General features: G+C 49.2%; 1 protein-coding gene across 8 annotated transcripts in view; it reads right to left on the bottom strand.

The window, feature by feature from the left end:
- Positions 1 to 20,230, bottom strand: part of LOC116998870 (formin-like protein 2) — a 110,549-nt gene that overhangs the window by 46,568 nt on the left and 43,751 nt on the right. For all 8 annotated transcript variants that reach the window (XM_033065021.1, XM_033065023.1, XM_033065025.1 and 5 more), the window contains exon 2: positions 4,510 to 4,593. In XM_033065021.1, coding sequence (XP_032920912.1) covers positions 4,510 to 4,593 — 84 coding nt within the window. The remainder of the gene's footprint in view (positions 1 to 4,509; positions 4,594 to 20,230) is intronic.

Genomic DNA, 20,230 nt, shown 5'->3' with positions numbered 1-20,230 from the left:
CATCCCATCCCAACAGTGCTCCAAGCACTGTCTCATTTATTCCCCTTTTTTGGGGGTTCTCTGCTGCTGGCAGAGCTGGGTTCAGCCCAACCCAATCCCCCAGAGAAGCTCCTTTGCTCTTATGGATTCATTTCTCTCCCCAAACAACCAACCCTGAAGTGACAGCAGCTTTCCCCAAGCCAGCTTTGATTGCCTGGAATCTCCAAATGGAAATGTTCAAAGAGACTCAAGGAGCACACTGAACAGGCTGGGATGCAGCTACTGGGAGTTTTTGTTTGTTTTCTTCCAACCTGGCTGTAATTATGTATTTATGTCATAATCCCTGCAGCAACCCCTTTAAAAAATGCTGCTGATTCTTGTGGAGTGGAATTATTTGGGTTAAAGGACTTGCAGGACATGATCCACAAACAGCAATGCTCTACCTGAGCAGTGACCAAAAACCACTTGTGGCAAACATTTTTACAGCCCCTTCAAGAGTTGTTGGGTTGTTTTTTTTTTTTTTTCTTTTTTGCTGGTTTGGAAAGCTATGAGGGATTAGCCTTTAGAAGTGCCCTTTGCTGGCTGTGATTCCTGTCTGGGTTTATCCAGCTCAGAGTGTTTTATATTAAAGGCTGACTAAGGAGCTGGGGCTGTGCAGAGAGGGCTCCAAGTCACCCTGGATGTGTCACAGCCACCCTCTTCCCAAAACTGTGACTGGCAGCTGGCTCTGTGACCTTCCTGGAAGCCACCGGAATTCTCCTCTGGGAGCAGCCCCACACCCACACTCCCCAAACCCTGCTCTGCCTTCCAAACCACAATTAAAGAGTTAAAACTCCCTGCTTTGCTTCCTGTCAGCTCCTCCCCTCTCTCCCCTCCTGGCAATTCCCACCCACTCCTTGGCCAGCTCAGCCTCCAAACTCAGGATTTCACACCATCCCAGTGATGAGGGGGATTTTTACCGCACATTAAAAAAAAAAAAAAGCCCTAAAATCCGGATTGGAGCGGCCAAACTTTGCTCAGCAAATCCTGCGGGGTGACATCACCGCTGGGACGTGGTGGCTTCCCTGCCCTGAGCCATTCAGACACAACAAAGATCCCAAATCCTGGTGAAACCTTTTTTATCTGCAGTGTGTGGCTGCTGTGAGCTGCAGCGTTAGGAGCAGGCTGAAAGGACACGGCAATGACTCCACTCTGCCTTTGTCAGCCACCGACAAAGAAAAACCAGCTTAATTCCCAAGGATAAAGGTCTTTTTTGGGCTGGAAAATCCCTGAGGAGTGGTGGTGTGAGCCAGGATGGAACAGCACAGGGAATGCAAGGACAGCAGCATGGGATGAGCACCTCCCTTTGGGGGGGGGGAATGGGGAGAATTAAATTAATTTTATTAATTAATAAACTGGGATTAAATTCTGAGAGGGATTTGGGGACAAGGGATGGAGGGACAGGACACAGGGAATGGCTTCACTGCCAGAGGGCAGGGATGGAAATGGGGATATTGGAATATTGGGGTATTGGGATAGTGAGATATTGGGATATTGGGAATTGGTATACTGGGAATTGGGATACTGGGAATTGGGATATTGGGATATTGGGAATTGAGATATTGGAATATTGAGGTATTGGGGTATTGGGAACTGGGATATTGGGATATTGGGATATTGGGAATTGGAATAGTGAGATATTGGGATACTGGGATGTTGGGAATTGGGATATTGGGATATTGGGATATTGGGAATTGAGATATTGGAATATTGAGGTATTGGGAATTGGGATATTGAGAATTGAGATAGTGAGATATTGGGAATTGGGATACTGGGAATTGGGATATTGGGATATTGGGAATTGGGATATTGGGAATTGGGGTATTGGGAAATTGGGATAGTGAGATATTGGGATATTGGGAATTGAGAATTCCTGGCTGGGCTGGAATTCCCAGAGCAGCTGTGGATCCCTGGAATGTCCCAGGCCAGGCTGGAATATCCTGGGGCAGTGGGAAATGTCCCTGCCCATGGCAGGGGTGGCACTGGATGACTCTGAAGCCCTTTCCAAGCCAGGCCATTCCATGATTCCATAATCCACCTCTCCTGTGCCTCTTCCACCCAGAATTTGCACTTTCTTTTCCGGATACAGAAAATAAAATAAAAAAAGGAGGCTGGGGGGGCTTTCCTGCAGCAGCCAAGAGGAACTGCTGGACTTGTGCCCTTCCTACAGAGAACCCCACACACCTCCTGATCACCCTGATCTGGAAAAGCCATTCATCCCAGCACCAGGAAATTGTGGCTTCTCCAACACCCCCTGGCTCCCCAAAGCACTGAGGGCATTTTTGTGCATTAGCACACATGTTATTGCCATTGTCACCACGATCCTGGCTGAGCTGCTCCATTCCTGGGATTCACAGATGCTGGGGAAGCACTCAGTGCATCCCATTTGGGATCATAAAACCCATGGCTGGGTTAACTTTTGTTAATCTAATTTAAACTTTTGTTAATCTAATTGTAAACTTTTGTTAATCTAATTTTTGCAAAAGTGAGTGTTTCCTTTTTTGGGAGTTAACTCCCAATATTCTCCAAATATTCCACAGATAAACACTCAGAACCTGCTGCACAAATTGTTTAGAAAATACCATTTCTGGACACTTTCTCCTTTCAGATCTAAGTGGAAAACCAGCAGAGGAGACAAATATTTCATTTCCTCATTGCTTTACAAACCAAACCAGCTGAAAATGGCACAGTGGGCAAAACCAAGGGCAGCAAACAGGAAAATCCAAAATTTGCATTTGGAATAAAAAAAAATCCTGCTATTCCAGGGACAGAAATAAATATTTATTAATAAATAAATATATAAATAAATAGATAGATAAATAAATAAATAAATAAATATTTCACAGCCCATGTGCTGTGTTTGGGTGCCTGGGGCTGGGAATGGCCCCATCCCAGGGCAGGGCTCATCCCAGGGTTGTGCAAGGAGCTGCTGAGCAGATTGCAGATTTCCTCCCCTCCTGTCTCAGCCCAGTGAATCAGCAGCAGCTGCACAGGGTGGGTCCAGCTCCAGGTGGGAATTTGCACATCCAGGCTGGGATCAAACAGCTCCTGCAGCAGCTCAGCACAGAGCTCCCACCTCTGCAGGGCACACTGAGAATGTTTGGGGTGGAGGGACCTAAATCCCATCCAGTGCCATGGGCAGGGACATTTCCACCACCCCAGGCTGCTCCAAGCCCATCCAGCCCGGCCTGGGACACTCCCAGGGATGGGAAATCTGCAGAAATTCTCAGCAGTTCTTGCAATTTTTCAATGTGTCAGTAAACAGAATCTTTAAATAGCTCAAGCTTTACATTCTCTGCACAGGAAACTCATGGGGGAAAAAAGCAATTCTTTATTAAGCTTTGCTTTAAGGTACCTGTGCCATGAATTTAAACTGCCTGGGGGCAAGGTTGGATGGGATATTGGGAAAAAAAATCCTTCCCTGTGAGTGAGGGTGGGCAGGGCCTAGTACAGGGTGCCCAGAGAAGCTGGGGCTGCCCCTGGGTCCCTGGGAGTGTCCCAGGCCAGGCTGGATGGGATTGGAGCAATCTGGGGCAGTCCCTCAGGTGGGAACTGGGTGGGAATTCCATGATTGTATCAGCCACCCCACCACTGTATTTATCCCAATGTTATTTATCCCAAATTTATCCTGCCAAACTCTCCCCCTGCTTCTGCTGAGTTCCCATCCCCAGGGAACATCCCCCTTTCCCTGTTCTGGATCAATTATTTCCCTCAGCCATCACTGCTGGAGCTCATGGCAGATCCCAGTTTTGCTGCTGGCTCCCAGATTCCAATCCCACCTTGGGCACATTTTATTTCCCCCCCTGAAATGCCGTTTTTGTTTATCCATCACATCCTGCACAGCTCACCAGGAGCTGCCTCTGAGGCTGTTCCTGGAGGTGAGCAGGGGTTCTGTCCCTGGAGGTGACAGAGCAGCCAGACCCCCCTGCACTGAGATCATTCCTCAGGACACACAGGACAAGGCTCTGAGCCTGGGCAGGGCTGAGCCAGCAGAGTTCAGCAGCCACAGGGAATCCAGGATGGGAACATCAGGGAGAAAAGGGAAATCCCTGTGTCAGGTGGGAATCTGGGTCAAACAGCTCTGCCTCTAACACCCAAACCCTCCTTCTTGTTCCTGTTATATGTTATAAAAACCTCAAATTTAAAACTCTGCACCATGTGAAATCACACACTTCTATTTAACTACACAGCTGTGATTTTAACTCCATCACCCAATTTTAGGAGCTTTCTCCAAGGCCTTAAGTCAAAAGCAGTTAGAAAGCACAGAAAGCTCAAAAATCCCAGGTTTGTGGGATCAAACACCAGTGACACAAACCATGGAGTGACAGAATCCCAGGATGGACTGGGGTGTCACTGCAAGGCTCCAGCAGCAGCCACCAACAAGGGAACAGAAGGAATGAGTGTCTGAAATCCTGGGAACAGGTGCCCTGAGAGGTCCTGCCCAGCCCAGGGTGCTGTGGATGGAGCAGGTATCCCCCAGAGGTTCCTCACCTGGTCACAGATGAGCTCCCACTTCTTCTCGTTGTCGTACTGGCGCAGCAGGCGCGCTTTGTCGGGGGGCAGGTTCATGGCATTCTGTGGAGAGACAGCAACACGTCAGGGACCCACCTGGGCAAAGCAAGGCCTGCCTGAGGCTGTTGAGTTGTTTCCCTGTGAATTCCCTGTGCCAGAGCTGCTCAGTTCCCTCTCCATGAGGGTTTTGGCCCCAGAAGTGCTGGTGAATCGCGAGGCACTGCTGACATGAGGTGAGAGACTCTGAGCTCCAGTTTCTGGGGTTTTAGGGGAAAATTGTTCCCTGTGAGGGTGGGCAGGCCTGGCACAGGGTCCCAGAGAAGCTGGGGGTGCCCCTGGATCCCTGGCAGTGTCCAAGGCAGGGTGGACACTGGGGCTTGGAGCAGCTTGGGACAGTGCAAGGTGTCCCTGCCCACGGGATGAGCGCTGAGATCCCTTCCAATCCAAACTATTTTTGGATTCTGTGACCACCCAGCAGAGAGCACAGGATTCCCAGGAGCCTCTCTGTGGCCCAGCCAGGTCCCTGGGAAACACATCCCACAGCACAGCACCATGAAATGCCATTGCATTTCCCCCCAGGCTGGAGAAGGCCACCTCACCCGGGTGACACAGATCCTGGAGTCAGGATTGCTGCTGCCCAAGCCCAGAGATAACAATCCCAGCCTGTGAGTGACAGCAGTCAGGAGGAAGGGGAGAGGCAGCAATTATCTGATCCCTATCCTTCCTGGCTGCTTTGATGTGAGCTCTCCTTCCAGGACAGGCCACGGCTCCCAAGGCAGCTTTCCCAAGAGCCCTGTCCTGGAATGTGCAGTGTAACTGTCCTGCCTGTGCTCCTGGAGAGCCCAGAACACCTGGAGAGAACCAGGGACACCTGGATGGAATCCAGAACACCTGCATGGAACCCAGGGACACCTGGATGGAATCCAGAACACCTGCATGGAGCCCAGGGACACCTGGATGGAATCCAGAACACCTGGAGAGAACCCAGAACACCTGCATGGAGCCAGGGACACCTGGATGGAACCCAGGGACACCTGGAGAGAATCCAGGGATATCTAGAGAGAACCCAGAACACCTGGAGAGAGTCTAGAACACCTGGAGAGAATCAAGAACACCTGGAGAGAAGCAGGGACACAGGATGGAATCCAGAACACCTGGAGAGGACCCAGAATCACTGGATGGAACCCAGGGACAAGGGAAGGGAAGGGGACAAGCAGCAGCTGCTGGGATCAGCCAACCAGGACACCTCACTGGCACCCAGAAAATCAGAATTTAAGGAAGGTCCTGGCAGGGTCACAGGTGCCAATTCTGTGCCAGTGCTGCCCACACTGATGGGCACAGGGCAGCCTTGGGGATGAGGGACAGCCCAGGATTTATTGGCTCCTATAACCCAGCACCCCTGGGATGAGCATCCCTGCTCTGGGGATCCCCTCCACACCTCCTGCTGCCATGGCTGCTCTTCCCAGAGCTTGTTTTCCATCAGATAACAATGACTCCTTCTCCTGCTCATCTCTGCTGTCATGTTGACAGTATTTATAGGCTCTGATCATATCTGTGCTGGCTTCTCCTCTCAGTCTCTCACCAGGCACCTTATCAGCTCTGCTTATCATTTCATGCACTCCTTGGTATTTTTCCTGAGGGTTCTTCCAGCACCATTCCTTACTGCTGAGCCATATTTCACAGCTCCACTGGCTCTCAGCTGCAGGAAAAGCTCCAGTGTTTACCTGCAATGCAGCCCTTGTCAAGCTCTGATCTCCTCAGAGCTAATCAGCTTACACAGCCTGGCTGGCACGGGGACAGAAACCTGCCTGGAAACCCCATGGCAGGGGCTCAGCAGGGCTGAGAGCCTGAACAGGGAAAACAAGAGGCAGGCTCCAGTGATCTCATCCCAAATGGAGCCATCTGATCTCAGTCTGCAAGGGAAGTGCTGTGCTCTGCTCCACAACTCACAGCTCCAGACACTCCTGCCTGGCCCACAGGGAAAATCCTCTCTGCATTCTCTGCTCTGCTCAGCCAGGCTCTGCTCCCTGGCTGGGAGATGAGGGTGAACTGCACCTCCTCATCCCCAAAAAAAGAGATTGGCAGTGATGGACAGCAGCAGGGCTCACCCCAAAAAAAGAGACTGGCAGTGATGGACAGCAGCAGGGCTCACCCCAAAAAAAGAGATTGGAAGTGATGGACAGCAGCAGGGCTCACCCCAAAAAAAGAGATTGGCAGTGATGGACAGCAGCAGGGCTCACCCCAAAAAAAGAGATTGGCAGTGATGGACAGCAGCAGGGCTCACCCCAAAAAAAGAGATTGGAAGTGATGGACAGCAGCAGGGCTCACCCCAAAAAAAGAGATTGGCAGTGATGGACAGCAGCAGGGCTCACCCCAAAAAAAGAGATTGGCAGTGATGGACAGCAGCAGGGCTCACCCCAAAAAAAGAGATTGGCAGTGATGGACAGCAGCAGGGCTCACCCCACAGCCCCTGCAGCCCTTGGGCTCTGCTGGAAGGGAAGGAGTAGCTGGGTACCTGCAGAGCCAGGGGGATGGGAACAGCTGGGGAGGGTCACATCTGTCACGGGGGATGGGAACACCTGGGGAAGTTCAGATCTCTCACTGAGTGTCCCCAGGGACCTGAAGGGTCTGGAAGGGACAGATGTGGAGCATTTGAGGTTTGTTCAGCTGGAGGAGACTCATCCCAGCCTGGAGCTTCCTCCTGAGGGACAGATCCCAGCTCTGCTCTCTGGAGCTGGGCCATGGATTTTCAGGTTGGATTTTCTTCCCCCAGAGGCTGCTGGGCTCCCCAGCACATTCCCAGAGCTCCAGGAGTGTTTGGACACTGCAGGGATGCCTAGGGTGGCATTTTGGGGTGTCTGTGCACCTTCTCACTCAGGATATTCCACAATTCTACCCCACACCTTCTCTGAAACCTGGACTAAAGATTTCCTCACTCTCAACAGCCACTCCCTGCTACAGAACTGGATCCCAAACCAGGATATTTTCACTTCCATGGGAAGCAATAGATTTCATTTTACATCCCTGCATGGCACAGCTCCAAGAGGCTCCTGCAATCCAAGTGCTCCAAGGCCATAACTCCAGCCCCAGCAGCAGATCTGAGGCACAGACTCCTGAGCTGGCTCCAGGAGTTTGCTGCAGTCTGGATTTGTGATTCCCTGGGGATCCCTGGAATGACTCCCCAGCATCTCCTGGTCACTCCCAGCTCTCACAGCCACGGCCTCCACACATCCCAGAGCTCTTTACTAATGACAGCTCCATGTGCTGTGCCTTCCCTTCCCATCTTTTCCCAAGCAGAGCTCTGAGAGCAGAATTATTCCCCTCCCCAAACAATCCCAGCTCAGCAGGGATGGTCCCACTCCTCCTGTCCTGTCCTGTCCTGCCTGTCCCCCTGCCAGCAGAGCACATTTCCCTTTGACTGGATCTCCAGCTTCCATGAGGATCCCACAAATCCATTTTCTGTGAGTGGGAGGCAGTGCCCCACTGCTCTGCATCCTCATTTCCATCCTCACCCCATCCCTGGCTGGCCCTGCCAGGGCTGGCTCACACCAAACACAATCCAGGTTAAAAATCACCATTTCTGGTCAGAATATTTCATCCTGGCTGTGCCAGGGATGGTTCCCACCAGACACAATCCAGATTAAAAATCACCATTTCTGCCCAGACTATTTCACCCTGGCTGGCCCTGCTAGGATTGGCTCACATTAAACATAACCCAGATTAAAAATCACCATTTCTGCCCAGAATATTTTGCCCAGGCTGCCCTATGTTTGCTCACACCAAACACAATCCAGATTAAAAATCACCATTTCTGGTCAGATTATTTCACCCTGGTTGTCTCTGCCAGAGATGCCTCTTACCAAACACAATCCAAATTAACAATCACCATTTCTGCCCAGACCATTTCTCCCCCCTGGCTGAGCACCCAGCTGAGCTCCCCTCCTTCCTCCCCCACCTTGGGGCAATCATTCCCACCTTCCTCACTCACAACTTCCCACCACCTCATGGTGCCTGCAGGCCTGGGGAAGGGGGGAGAGCCAAGCCCTGGCACCTCCTCCTGCCTGGACAGGCTGCAGGAAAGTGGGGCATGGTGCTTCTGAGCACCAGGAACCACAGCTGGATCCTGAACAGATCCTGCACAGACCCTGCTGTCCCAGCCCAGGAACCACAGCTGGATCCTGCACAGACCCTGCTGTCCAAGGAACACCTCCCAGATAGGAACCACAGCTGGATCCTGCACAGATCCTGCACAGACCCTGCTGTCCAAGGAACACCTCCCAGATAGGAACCACAGCTGGATCCTGCACAGATCCTGCACAGACCCTGCTGTGCAAGGAACACCTCCCAGCCCAGAACCACAGCTGGATCCTGCACAGACCCTGCTGTCCCAGCCCAGAACCACAGCTGGATCCTGCACAGAACCAAAGCTGGATCCTGCACAGAACCACAGCTGGATCCTGCTCAGATCCTGCTGTCCAAGGAACACCTCCCAGACAGGAACCACAGCTGGATCCTGCACAGATCCTGCTCTCTGCAAGGGCTCTCTCCAAGCCCATCCCAGCCCAGGAACCACAGCTGGATCCTGCTGTCTGCAATTGCTCTGTCCAAGCCCATCCTGGCTCCAGGAACCACAGCTGGATCCTGCTGTCTGCAATTGCTCTGTCCAAGCCCATCCTGGCTCCAGGAACACTGCACTTGGCTTTTCCCCCCCGAAATTCCGACGTTATTCACGTCTGCTGCGACGTGCCAGACCATCTAGGTAAGGTTTCCATTCTGCTCACTCTGGGCTGGATTGGCAGGATAAAGCTGGGCCTTCAATTAATCACAGTAGCAGATGGAAAACTGGGGGGGGGAGTACAAGCAGACCTCCAAAATATTAAATTGCTGCAGAGTTAAAAATAAAACCAGAGTGCAACCAGGAAATTTATGTATTTTTAACCTTACACAAAGCCTGGCTCCATCCAAACTGGCAGAGCCTCCAATTCCAGGTTTTGGCACTAAAAATCTCATTTGTGGGCTGATCTGCAGGGTTTTGGTGCCAAGGTGGTGGTCTCAAACACGTCCCTTGGGGCTGTCCTGCTGTCCCTTTCCATGGAAAAGGGCACTGAGGGAGCTGCTGGTGACAGCCCCAGGCAAGGAGCTCCTGCAGGCAGCATCACCCAGGGAAAATGCATTTAAACACCTTTTAAATCATGGGATAAAGCAGCCAGCTGGGCAGGGAAGCACCAGCAGGTGCCTCCAAGTGCCACCAGGTGACACCAGCACCAACCCCAGTGCCACTGGTGGAACAACTGAGCTCTGCTTTTCCCAACTTATTCCTCCTTTTCCTGAGCATTAAAAGGCACAGTGTTTTGGAAAACCAGAGTGGCAGCAACTCAACTGCCTCAAAAGCATCAGCACTGCTAATGAACAGCACTGCTAATTAATAGCATCAGGCTCTTATTGATTGCACCATCTCAAGTCTTTCATTAATGAATCCCAGCATTAATTGTGGAATGAGCAGCCAGTGCTCCTGATCCATTTGTTCCATGAACTCCCTGGATGTGCCAGCTCAGGAAGCCCTAAAATGTGGGATGTGCTCACCATGGGGTGGGAAAAGGCAGGAAAGCAGAGGGAAGGTGAGAAGGGACATCAAAACCATCCCAGCAAAGATTTCAATTCCCCACTTCCATACAGGCCCTGAAAGGAATGAAGGGATCCCAGGAAAACCTGTGATGTGGCAGGAGAGGGAGAAGGGAATTCCCACTGCTCCTCCAAGGGACACTGCACAGGATTCCAGCTCCTGACAATTCATTCCCAGCTGGTTTTGTGCTCTGACTGGGATTATTCCCTCCTTCCCCTACTCCCAGAGGGATGGAAAAGCAAACCTGGCTTCCCAACAGCACTCAGGAAAAATCAGGGCTTTAAAACACTTCAGACAAGGCTTGGTGCTCATGACTCAGATTTACAAACCCACAGCCAAGCTCTGCTCTCACTCCAGGCCGCAGGGACTCCTGTCCTCACCTGGAATTTCCCAGTCTGAGTTTATTCTCCAGCTCATCCCCTGCACTTCCCAACTGCTCATGTCCAGCACAGCACTGTGCCTGCAGCTCTCCAGGTTCATCCCACTGGGATCAGCTGCAATCCTGACTTTTCCTGCCTCTGTTCTAAGGCACAGCCTGAAGTATTTTTAACTTTTATTAATACCCAGTGAATTGTACAAAGCAGACCCAGAACTGGCTCAGAAGTCAAGTCCACGCCTCCCACCTCCACAGCACTGAGGCACAGCAGCTCCCAGGCTGGAGAGAGCCTGAGAAGCAAATCCCAAATCCTGAGTGGATCCAGGTTTCCTTCTTGGCACTGCCCACACCCTCCCAGTGACCAGGATCCAAAAGCAACCAAACCCCAAAAACACTGGAAAAGCAACACAAATCATGGGACACTGTCACCCTTGGCTGTCAGAGATGTGATGCCTGAGGCTGGAAATGTTCCCTCACCATCTCTAAATTCAGCTGGTGAGAGAAGGAACCAGCTCAGAACCAGAACCAGAACCAGGCAGGGCAAACCCAGGGAGGGCTCTGTGCTCATCCTGGAGCACAACCCCAACTTCCCAACCCTCCTCCCCTCCTGGGATAACCAAGGGGACAGGGGATGTTTGATGGTGGATTGAGGATTTATTAAATCTTATTTAAAGCACAGAGTTATGGCCACCAGCTGAAAGTGAGCAAAATGGAGCTGAATCCAGCTGGGTACAAGGTGTTTTAAACAGTTCAATAAAGAGTTAACACCTATATTATTTTTACTTTTGAACCAATAACCAAATTCCTGTGACCCTCAGTGCAGCACTGAGTGTCCAACCAAAAACTGCTGCCTGAAACAGAAGGAACAAGAAAAGGAAGATGGGGCAATGCCCAAGAACTTCCATCTTGTCCCACACCCATGACTGTATTATAAAAAACCCAAATTCTAAACCCTCCACCATGTGAAATCACACACTTCTATTTAATCCACACCCATGATTTTAATTCCATCACCCAAATTTGGAAACTTCTCAGGCCACAAGCAGAGTTCTCATTGTCAGAAAGCACAGGAAGCTCAAAACTCCCAGGATTCAGGGTTCCAACATGATTCCACAATTCTTCACCCCAGTTCCTCACAGCTCCCAGGGGAAGCACACCTTGATCAGAACATTCCCAGAATCCCAGAATCACCCATGTAGGAAGAGACCTTGAGGATCACCAGTCCATCAACCCAGCATCACCACAGCCACCCCTAAACGTCCCCAAGTGCCACCTCCAGACACCTGCTCAGCATCCCCAGAGATGGTGACAGCCTTGGGCAACTCATCCCAATGCCTGACTGCTCTTCCAGGGGGGAAAAAAATTCCAGAATTTAACGTGAATCTCCCCTAGTGCACCTCAGGGCCATTCCTTGTCCAGTGAGGTTCCCCCTGTGCCTGCTCCTCTCCAGGCAGGAATGCCAGAAGGAATGCCAGAATTCCATAAACAGCAGATGCTGGCCCCAAAGCCTGGCTGGAGAAGGTTCCTCACCCTGCCCTACCTGTGACCCTTCTGCAGAAAAAGTCTCTGTGCAGCTCCAGGAGCCGCCCACCAAAACAACTCGGATTTTTGTACAGCACTAAAATTTAATTCCAGAGCCAGGCCCGTAAAACAGCCCTTAATATTCTCCTAGAATATTAAAATGCAACTTTTTGCAATTTTCTGTGCTACTTAACTTCCCAGCCCTGCTCCAGAGTGTTTATTTAGGAAAGCCAGAGGCAAGTGAAGCCAGCTCCAAGCTCCCTGACTTTATGAGGAGTCCAAGCTAGGCTAAAATTAAATGTACTTATTGTTCTAATCCTCCTTCTCCTCTGCTGTTATTTTTTATTAAACTGCTCTTTGATCTGAAAACACCAATGCTCTGCCTGGATGCACAGGGAAGGGCAGGAGAAGCTCCCACAGCACGAAGGGACCTGCTGAGCTCATCCCTGGGGAAAAACTCGAGCCAGACTCTGGAATTCTGCATCTGGGATTCTCCAGGAGCATCTCCGTGGGGCTGGGGTCATCCAGGACATGGAAGGGGATGGAGAACATCAGTGGAGGTTATCCAGGACATGGAAGGGGAAAGTTGGGATGGAGAACATTGTGGTGGAGGTTATCCAGGTCATGGAAGGGAAAAGCTGGGATGGAAAACACTGGTGAAGGTCATCCAGGACATGGAAGGGGAAAGGGAATGAGAGCACTGGTGGAAGTTATCCAGGACATGGAAGGGAAAAGTTGAGATGGAGAATACCAGTAGAGGTCATCCAGGACATGGAAGGGGAAATTTGGGATGCAGAAGATCAGTGGAGGTTATCCAGGACATGGAAGGGGAAAGCTGGGATGCAGAAGATCAGTGGAGGTTATCCAGGACATGGAAGTTGGATGCAGAGCACTGTGTTGAGGACCTGTGGCTCCTCATCTGACAGGGAAGAACAATTTCCTCATGGAAAGGTGCTGGAACCCTGGAAATTGGGAATTTGAGACTCTGTGCTGTCAGAAATCCCAGGAGAACTCTGCTTTGAGCTGAGGCTCTGGAGAAGCTTCCAGAATGGAATGACAGAACTGGGATCACTGGTGTGCAGTTTGAACAGAAGTGTGTGATATCACATGATGAAAAACATGGAATTTAAGGTTTTAGGATATAGCAATATATGGAAAGCAAGATGGAGGTTTTGGGGTGGAAGTTTATTTCTTCACCTTCTTCTTCCCAGGTCTAGGTGGGATTTGTTTAATTATAGAGGGTCAAAAGCAAAACCAGTTTAGGTGTTAGTTTTTAATTGGACAGTCAGGCCTTGTAGAGACAGACCATCCCCATTTCAGCATTTTTAACTTGTTAGTGCTCAGAATTAATAAACATCTGAGGCCAAACATGAAATTAAGTATCTCATGCTTTTAACTCTAACTCTGGATGAAGATAAAAAAGAAGAATAGAAAGTGCTGGAAAGGCACTGGGAAGGGCAGTGCAATCCCCACTCCTGGGGGAACTCAAAGCCACGTGCAGGTGGCACTTGGGAGCAGGGAATGCTTGGGCTGGGGAAAATGTGGATTTCCCAGATCCCTGCATCCCTGGAATCAGAAAATTCTTTTAGAGTTTGGCCTGTATTTTTTAAAAATTATTTTTCACACTGCTTTGAATTCTTTACACCTGAGCCTACTTTTAGGGGTTTTATCAGTTTTTGGGGTTTTTATCAGTTTTTATCAGTTTTTTTTGATAATTCAGCTCTCATTTTAGAGAGGCTGCAGAGTGTACAGAGGAAGTTTGGAAGATGAAATATTAGGGAGGTGGAATTCTTGATATTTAGGGGAAACTGAATATTCCTTAAAAATGATTTAACAGAGGAAAAGGAAAAGGAAAAGGAAACGGAAGAGAAAAAGGAAAAAGGAAAAAGGAAAAAGGAAAAAGGAAAAAGACACAGGGATGTGTTTTAAGGGACACAAAGAAAATCCAAGAGCAAATCCAACCCAACAGGGCCAGGACAGAGGAAACCCTGATGGATGCTGCTCTAAAAATCCAAATTTGAATTATACAAAGGATGGGATAAACCAAGAAAAATAAATGAAGTCAGGGATAAAAAGCCTGGCCTGGAGCCTGGTCCCAGCTTGGAAAACCACATCCCAAACTGCAGCTCATCCCAAAACTCCTGCTCTGGAGGCAGCCAGCAGCTCACTCAGATACTCAGGACTTATTTTGAATTTTTTAATTCTCCCTGAGCTCCCTTCTCTTCCCAACATCCTCCAGCCAATCCAGGTCTCTGCACTGCCCTCAGAGGGAGCAGATAAATCAAAAGAACTCCTTAAAAAAAAAGCAAATTATTTACATCCAAGGAATTTATTTGGAAGTTTATTACACCTAAAAATGTAAACACCAGGAAAGGCTCTCACACCCCGAGCCTCAATCCCAAGGGAATTTTTCCCAGCAGGTCACAAACTTGGATTTAGACTGGAAATATTTACAGGTCTCACTGCTGCAGGCACAGGAGGTGCAGGGAAGCCAAAACAAACCCAAAGCCTGAGATTTTCCAGCCATGAGGAGCAATAATTCCTGCAGCTCTGGTGTCACTGTCCCCTGATAATGGCAGCCTGGGCTGGCAATAAATCCAATATACAAAACAAAAATTAAAATATAAAAAATGTGTCACACACACACATGAGCATTGTATGAATGATTTTTAGTGACTAAAATCCAGCATTTCCAGACACCAGCCCTGATTTTTGCTGCCTCACCACACACAAATTTCACAGTACCTTTTAGAATTTTTGTTTTGTTTTGTTTTTTTTTTTTTAAGTGTTCAAGGCTCCACAGATTAGCCAAGAATGAGGCATCAGGATTTCAGGGAATGCACGTGGCCCTGAGCAAACACCTCTGCCTGCCCTCCCTCTGCTCCTTTCCCAGAAAAACAAACCCTTGTTGTGTCCCAAGCCCAAATTCATTCACATCAGTTCCAAATCCATCTAAAATCAATTCCAAATTCATCCTCAAGTCCTGCCTGGTCCCGCTCCCTCCTCCTGGACACGGATATTTTGCAGATGTCAGACCCAGGAGTTCCTGGAGTGCACTTTGCTTAAGTTTTCCTGGATTTGGGGGGGTTTATACCTTAAAGAAATAAAGTTTAAACCCTCCCAGATCCAGAGAAACTCATTTCTGGGAGGGTTTATCCCCACTTTCCTTGGATTTCCATGGATCTCAGGGTGGGTAATTTTACTTTCCTTATGTTTTCCTGGATCTGGGGGGGTTTAAACCTTATTTCTTTGAGTTTCCCTGGATATGGGAGGGTTTAATCTTTTTTTTCCTTGAGTTTCCCTGGATCTAGGGGGTTTAAACCTTATTTCCTCAACTTACCCAGGATCTAAGGGGGGTTTAGCCCCACTTGCCTTGAGTTTCCTGGATCTGAGGGGGTCTATCCTTTTTTTCCTTGAGTTTTCCTGGATTTCAATGGGTTTATTCCCCTCCCCTCATATTTCCCTGGCTCTGGAAGAGGTTTCTTCCCTAGTTCCTCGAGTTTCCCTGCATCCCAGGTGGTTTACCTTTTATTTCCTTGAGTTTCCCTGCATCCCAGGTGATTTATCCTTTTATTTCCTCGAGTTTCCCTGCATCCCAGGTGGTTTATCCTTTTTTTCTCGAGTTTCCCTGCATCCCAGGTGGTTTACCCTTTTTTCCTCGAGTTCCCCTGGAGGGGCCATACAAGGAGCAGCTGAGGGCACTTGGTTTGTTGGGAGACTTTTCCCACTCTGGAGCTTCTTCCTGAGGGATCACTTTGCTTTTTTTTTCCTTAAGCACTTTTACTGTGGCTGTCCCAAAAGCAGTCCCAAAGGTGGCTGCTAGACCAATAAATGTTTGAACTCACCCATAAAATCCCTACTAGGTTACTTTTTCCAAATAAATCCATGGCTGTGCTGGCTGGGCTCCCACTCCTGAGGCAGTTCTGGATGTTATTTTTAATCTCTGTGGGAAGGGAAGGGAAGGGAAGGGAAGGGAAGGGAAGGGAAGGGAAGGGAAGGGAAGGGAAGGGAAGGGAAGGGAAGGGAAGGGAAGGGAAGGGAAGGGAAGGGAAGGGAAGGGAAGGGAAGGGAAAAGAAAAAGGAAAAAGGAAAAAGAAAAAAGAAAAAAGAAAAAGGCAAATTTCTCTCCAGCTCCTGTCATCCTTACAAATGAATCCCACAGGATTTCTCACCTGATGGCAACCCATATTTACAATTCCTTTTGTTTAGCCACAAATACATTTCTATTTTCATCTTTTCACTCCACCTGCTCACCCATCCAGACACCCACCTCGTGATTTTCCTGCTGTAGGATGCCTGTAAGCAGACAAAGCCTGGAATTCATCAAAATTCCCTTTGATGAATGTTTGTGAACCATAAAACAACCAGAATTGTGATGGAGAATTGTGCTGCAACAGCACACACTGGTATCTCCTGCCAGGAGCACAGCCAGGGTGCTGCCAAAATCATGGAATTGAGGTTGGAAAAGACCTCCAGGACTGCTGAGTCCAACCTGGGATGGATCACTGTCTTGGGTTCCAATACAGGGTGTGATAAAAGGTGTCTGTTCTATCACCATCACAGGGTGGGGCAGTGATCCTGATCTCTGTGGGAGATATTCTGCTAATGGGCATCCATTGAAACCAGCTGGGGCAGTGTTCTTTATCTCCATGGGATATCTCCTGTTCATGGCCATGGTTTATAAACCAGCTGGGGCAGTGTTCTTTATCTCATGGGATATCTCCTGTTCATGGCCATGGTTTATAAACCAGCTGGGGCAGTGTTCTTTATCTCATGGGATATCTCCTGTTCATGGCCATGGTTTATAAACCAGCTGGGGCAGTGTTCTTTATCTCATGGGATATCTCCTGTTCATGGCCATGGTTTATAAACCAGCTGGGGCAGTGTTCTTTATCTTTTCACAACCCATCCTTCCTCCAGCCAGTCATTTTCTGCTCATGGCCATTGAGTCCCACTGTGGCACTGATAAAATTACTGCATCCCATTGGGAGTTGCTCCAGCCAGGGGGAAGAGCCCAACATTTCTTACCAAGATAAAAACAGAGGTTTTGGGACACTAAGGGAGCCCCTTTCTCCACTGGACTCCAGAGGAAAACCGGATTTCTCCACATCCCCACTGGAGCTCCGGAGGGAAACTGCACCTTGTACAGGAGCACTGCTCCAGCTGAGCCACATCTGTCACTGCAGGAGGATGCAGCCACCATGGAATGGGACTGCTGCCAACACCCTGCCTGACGGGTGTCAGGTTGTACTCTGACTGTGTCAGGGTTTGGGGTTTGTTCTTTGTAGTGCTGTATTTCTATTTTAATTTCCCTAGAAAAGAACTGTTATTCCTAATTCCCATATCTTTGCCTGAGAGCCCCTTGATTTCAAAATTACAATAATTTGGAGGGAGGGGGTTTACATTCTCCATTTCAAAGAGAGGCTCCTGCCTTTCTCAGCAGACACCTGTCCTCCAAACCAGGACAATCACCCAGCCCAGAGCACGGTGCTGATGGCACAAAAATGGGGAAATTACCCCACACACCTGCTCCTGCTCAGAACTGTCCCCAATTGCTGAGTGAATGAGTTTCACTGTCAGGATGGCTCTGGAGGGGGAAGCTGAGTGAATATCCAAGGATGGGAGGGGCAGATCCCAGGCAGGAGGAGCTGGGCTGGCTGTCAGGGACTGAACAGATTCAGCCCTGAAGACAGGAACAGCCAGAAATGATTTCTAAAGAGACTTTCCTGGGAATATTTCAGCCCCCAAGTCCTTCCCTGGGGGCAGGTGGCACCTGTGTGTAAGGGGGAGTGAAATCCCGGGATTTTCACGCCTGGCTCTGGAAGTGCTGACTTGAAGAGAGCTTTGTGAAAGGAGCTCTGGCTCTGCTGGCTTCCCACGCCAGAATGGGAATGGGAATTGGGTTAAAGAGCTCCTGGGCTCACAGGCAGAGCGTGGCACGGAATGAGAACGAGCCTGGCCGGCACATCAGCGGGATGAGCAGCGGGGTTAATCCCACACTGGCACCAGGACAAGCTGCAATACCCCAAATTCCACTTGAAACAGAGAAAAACCAACTAAAAAAAATCCTTTTATCCACTAAGTGTGATCCAAGTCTGGCATCTGCCCTGAGCCTGGCAGGGATTCCAGGAAAACTCCCTGGGCATGGGAGAGGCAGCACAGACAGAGCTGGGGAGGTTTTGTGCTCCACATCACACACAGCTTTCACCTTCAGCTGCTTTGGCAGAGGGAAAATATTCTTCCCAGTAATGGGACTTCCTTATCAGCCTCACACCTCGTTATCCTGATCTGCAATAATTCAGCCATGCCCACTTCCATGGCTGAAGGAATGCCAAAAAACAGCCAAATTCTCATGAGAGATGTCAAAAATCAGCCAAATTCTCATGAGAAATGCCAAAAAACTGCTAAATTATTGTAAGAAATGCCAAAACATAGCCAAATTTTCATTAGGAATGCCAAAAACAGCCACATTCTCATGAGAAATGCCAAAAAAAGCCAAATTCTCATGAGGAATGCCAAAAAACAGCCAAATTCTCACGAGAAATGCCAAAAAAACCCCAAAGGACCCCAGTTTTGGGTGCCACACCTGGTGCACATCTGGAGACTTTGGGGAATTCTCTCCTCCCACCCTCCCAGCTGCCTGGGAACCCCTCAGGGATGGTTAGCATGACTTGTGGGTTCATTTTGGGGGGCACAAAGATAGCAGCACCTCCAGCAGCTCCGTAAGGATGGACCAAACTGGAAGATTTGGGTTGGGATTTGGCAAATTTAGCTCAATAACCACCCACCTTTTTTATTTAAGGTAGCAAAAGAACTCGAATAAATGCAGTATTTAGAGCAAAAATGTGGTTATTCTGCTCCTAAGTTGCCAACCCTGCACCTCCAGCTGGGGAGCAGAGATTGGATGTTTCAAAATTCCACTTTGCCTCTTCACCTGCATCCCAGTTTCCTTCCCAGCTCCCAGTTCAGGAAGGAGAACAATCATCCCTCATGGACAGGGGCCAGGGAAATGCTCCTTGCTCTGGGCTAAGAGACCAGCAGGTTTCACTGTGGTCAAAATGGTATTTTTCTAAATATTTACCAAGCTTAATTACAACAAAAATATTCCAAACTTTTTTTTTTCCCACCTCACAGAAAGCAGCAATCGAAACCTGTTGCTAAAGATTCCCTTGGAGGAGTTGAAACCCAACCAAGCAGAGCCCTCTGAAGAAGCTGAAGGCAAAAATGAGGAAGAAAAAAAAATAAAAAGGGAGCAGCTTCTGTGTCCAGGAAAACAAGCCTGGATAAAAGGAAAAATGCAGGGAGAGAACAAGGAGTGGTGGAATTGTGGAAATGCCCCGTGTGGGGCTGGGCAGGTGGGGCTGGGAGAATGGAGAATTCCTGAGGGAAATGGGAAGGGAATAGAGAATTCCTGAGGGAAATGGGAAGGGAATGGAGAATTCCTGAGGGAAATGGGAAGGGAATGGAGAATTCCTGAGGGAAATGGGAAGGGAATGGAGAATTCCTGAGGGAAATGGGAATGGAGAATTCCTGAGGGAAATGGGAAGGGAATGGAGAATTCCTGAGGGAAATGGGAAGGGGCTCAGCCTGGAGCAAAGGAGGATCCAGAGGGATCTTTTCCCTCTCTGGAATTCCCTGCCAGGAGGGGACACCGGGGGGATTTGGGATCTGCTCCAGGAACAGGGACAGGAGCAGAGGGAACAGCTCAGGCTGGGCAGGGCAGGGCAGGGTGGATTTGGGGACAATTCCTCCATGGAAAAGGTGCTCAGGGGGAGTCCCCATCCCTGCAGGATGTAAAACCCTGGGGATGTGGCACTGGGGACAGGGACAGTTCCTTAGGAAAAGGAACACAAACACTTGGAGTGAAGGTTGGGATTCCAGTGCTTCCCATTAACTGCAATCCATGGAATTATAAAGAACACTTTTACTGCTCAATACCAGCTAAAATTCTGAGCTCTTGGCTTAAAATGAAACAAAAAAAAAAGCATTATAAAACCTTCCAACACCACATCCATCCAAATCCCTCTGGATTCCCTGAGATGAGACAGAAATGCTGGCAGACACACAAGAGGTCACCCTGGACACCTGTGAAAGGGGAGGACAAGACAATGCTGGTCTTTAATTGCAAAATCCTGGAATTCCAGACTGCTTTGTGTGGGAAGGGACCTTTAAATCATCTC

This window comes from Catharus ustulatus, chromosome 7 (genome assembly GCF_009819885.2).
Source record: "Catharus ustulatus isolate bCatUst1 chromosome 7, bCatUst1.pri.v2, whole genome shotgun sequence".
In the NCBI taxonomy this organism is placed as follows: Eukaryota; Metazoa; Chordata; class Aves; order Passeriformes; family Turdidae; genus Catharus; species Catharus ustulatus.
The sequence above is the reverse complement of the archived record's forward strand: the minus strand, read 5'-3'. Positions and strand labels throughout refer to the sequence as shown.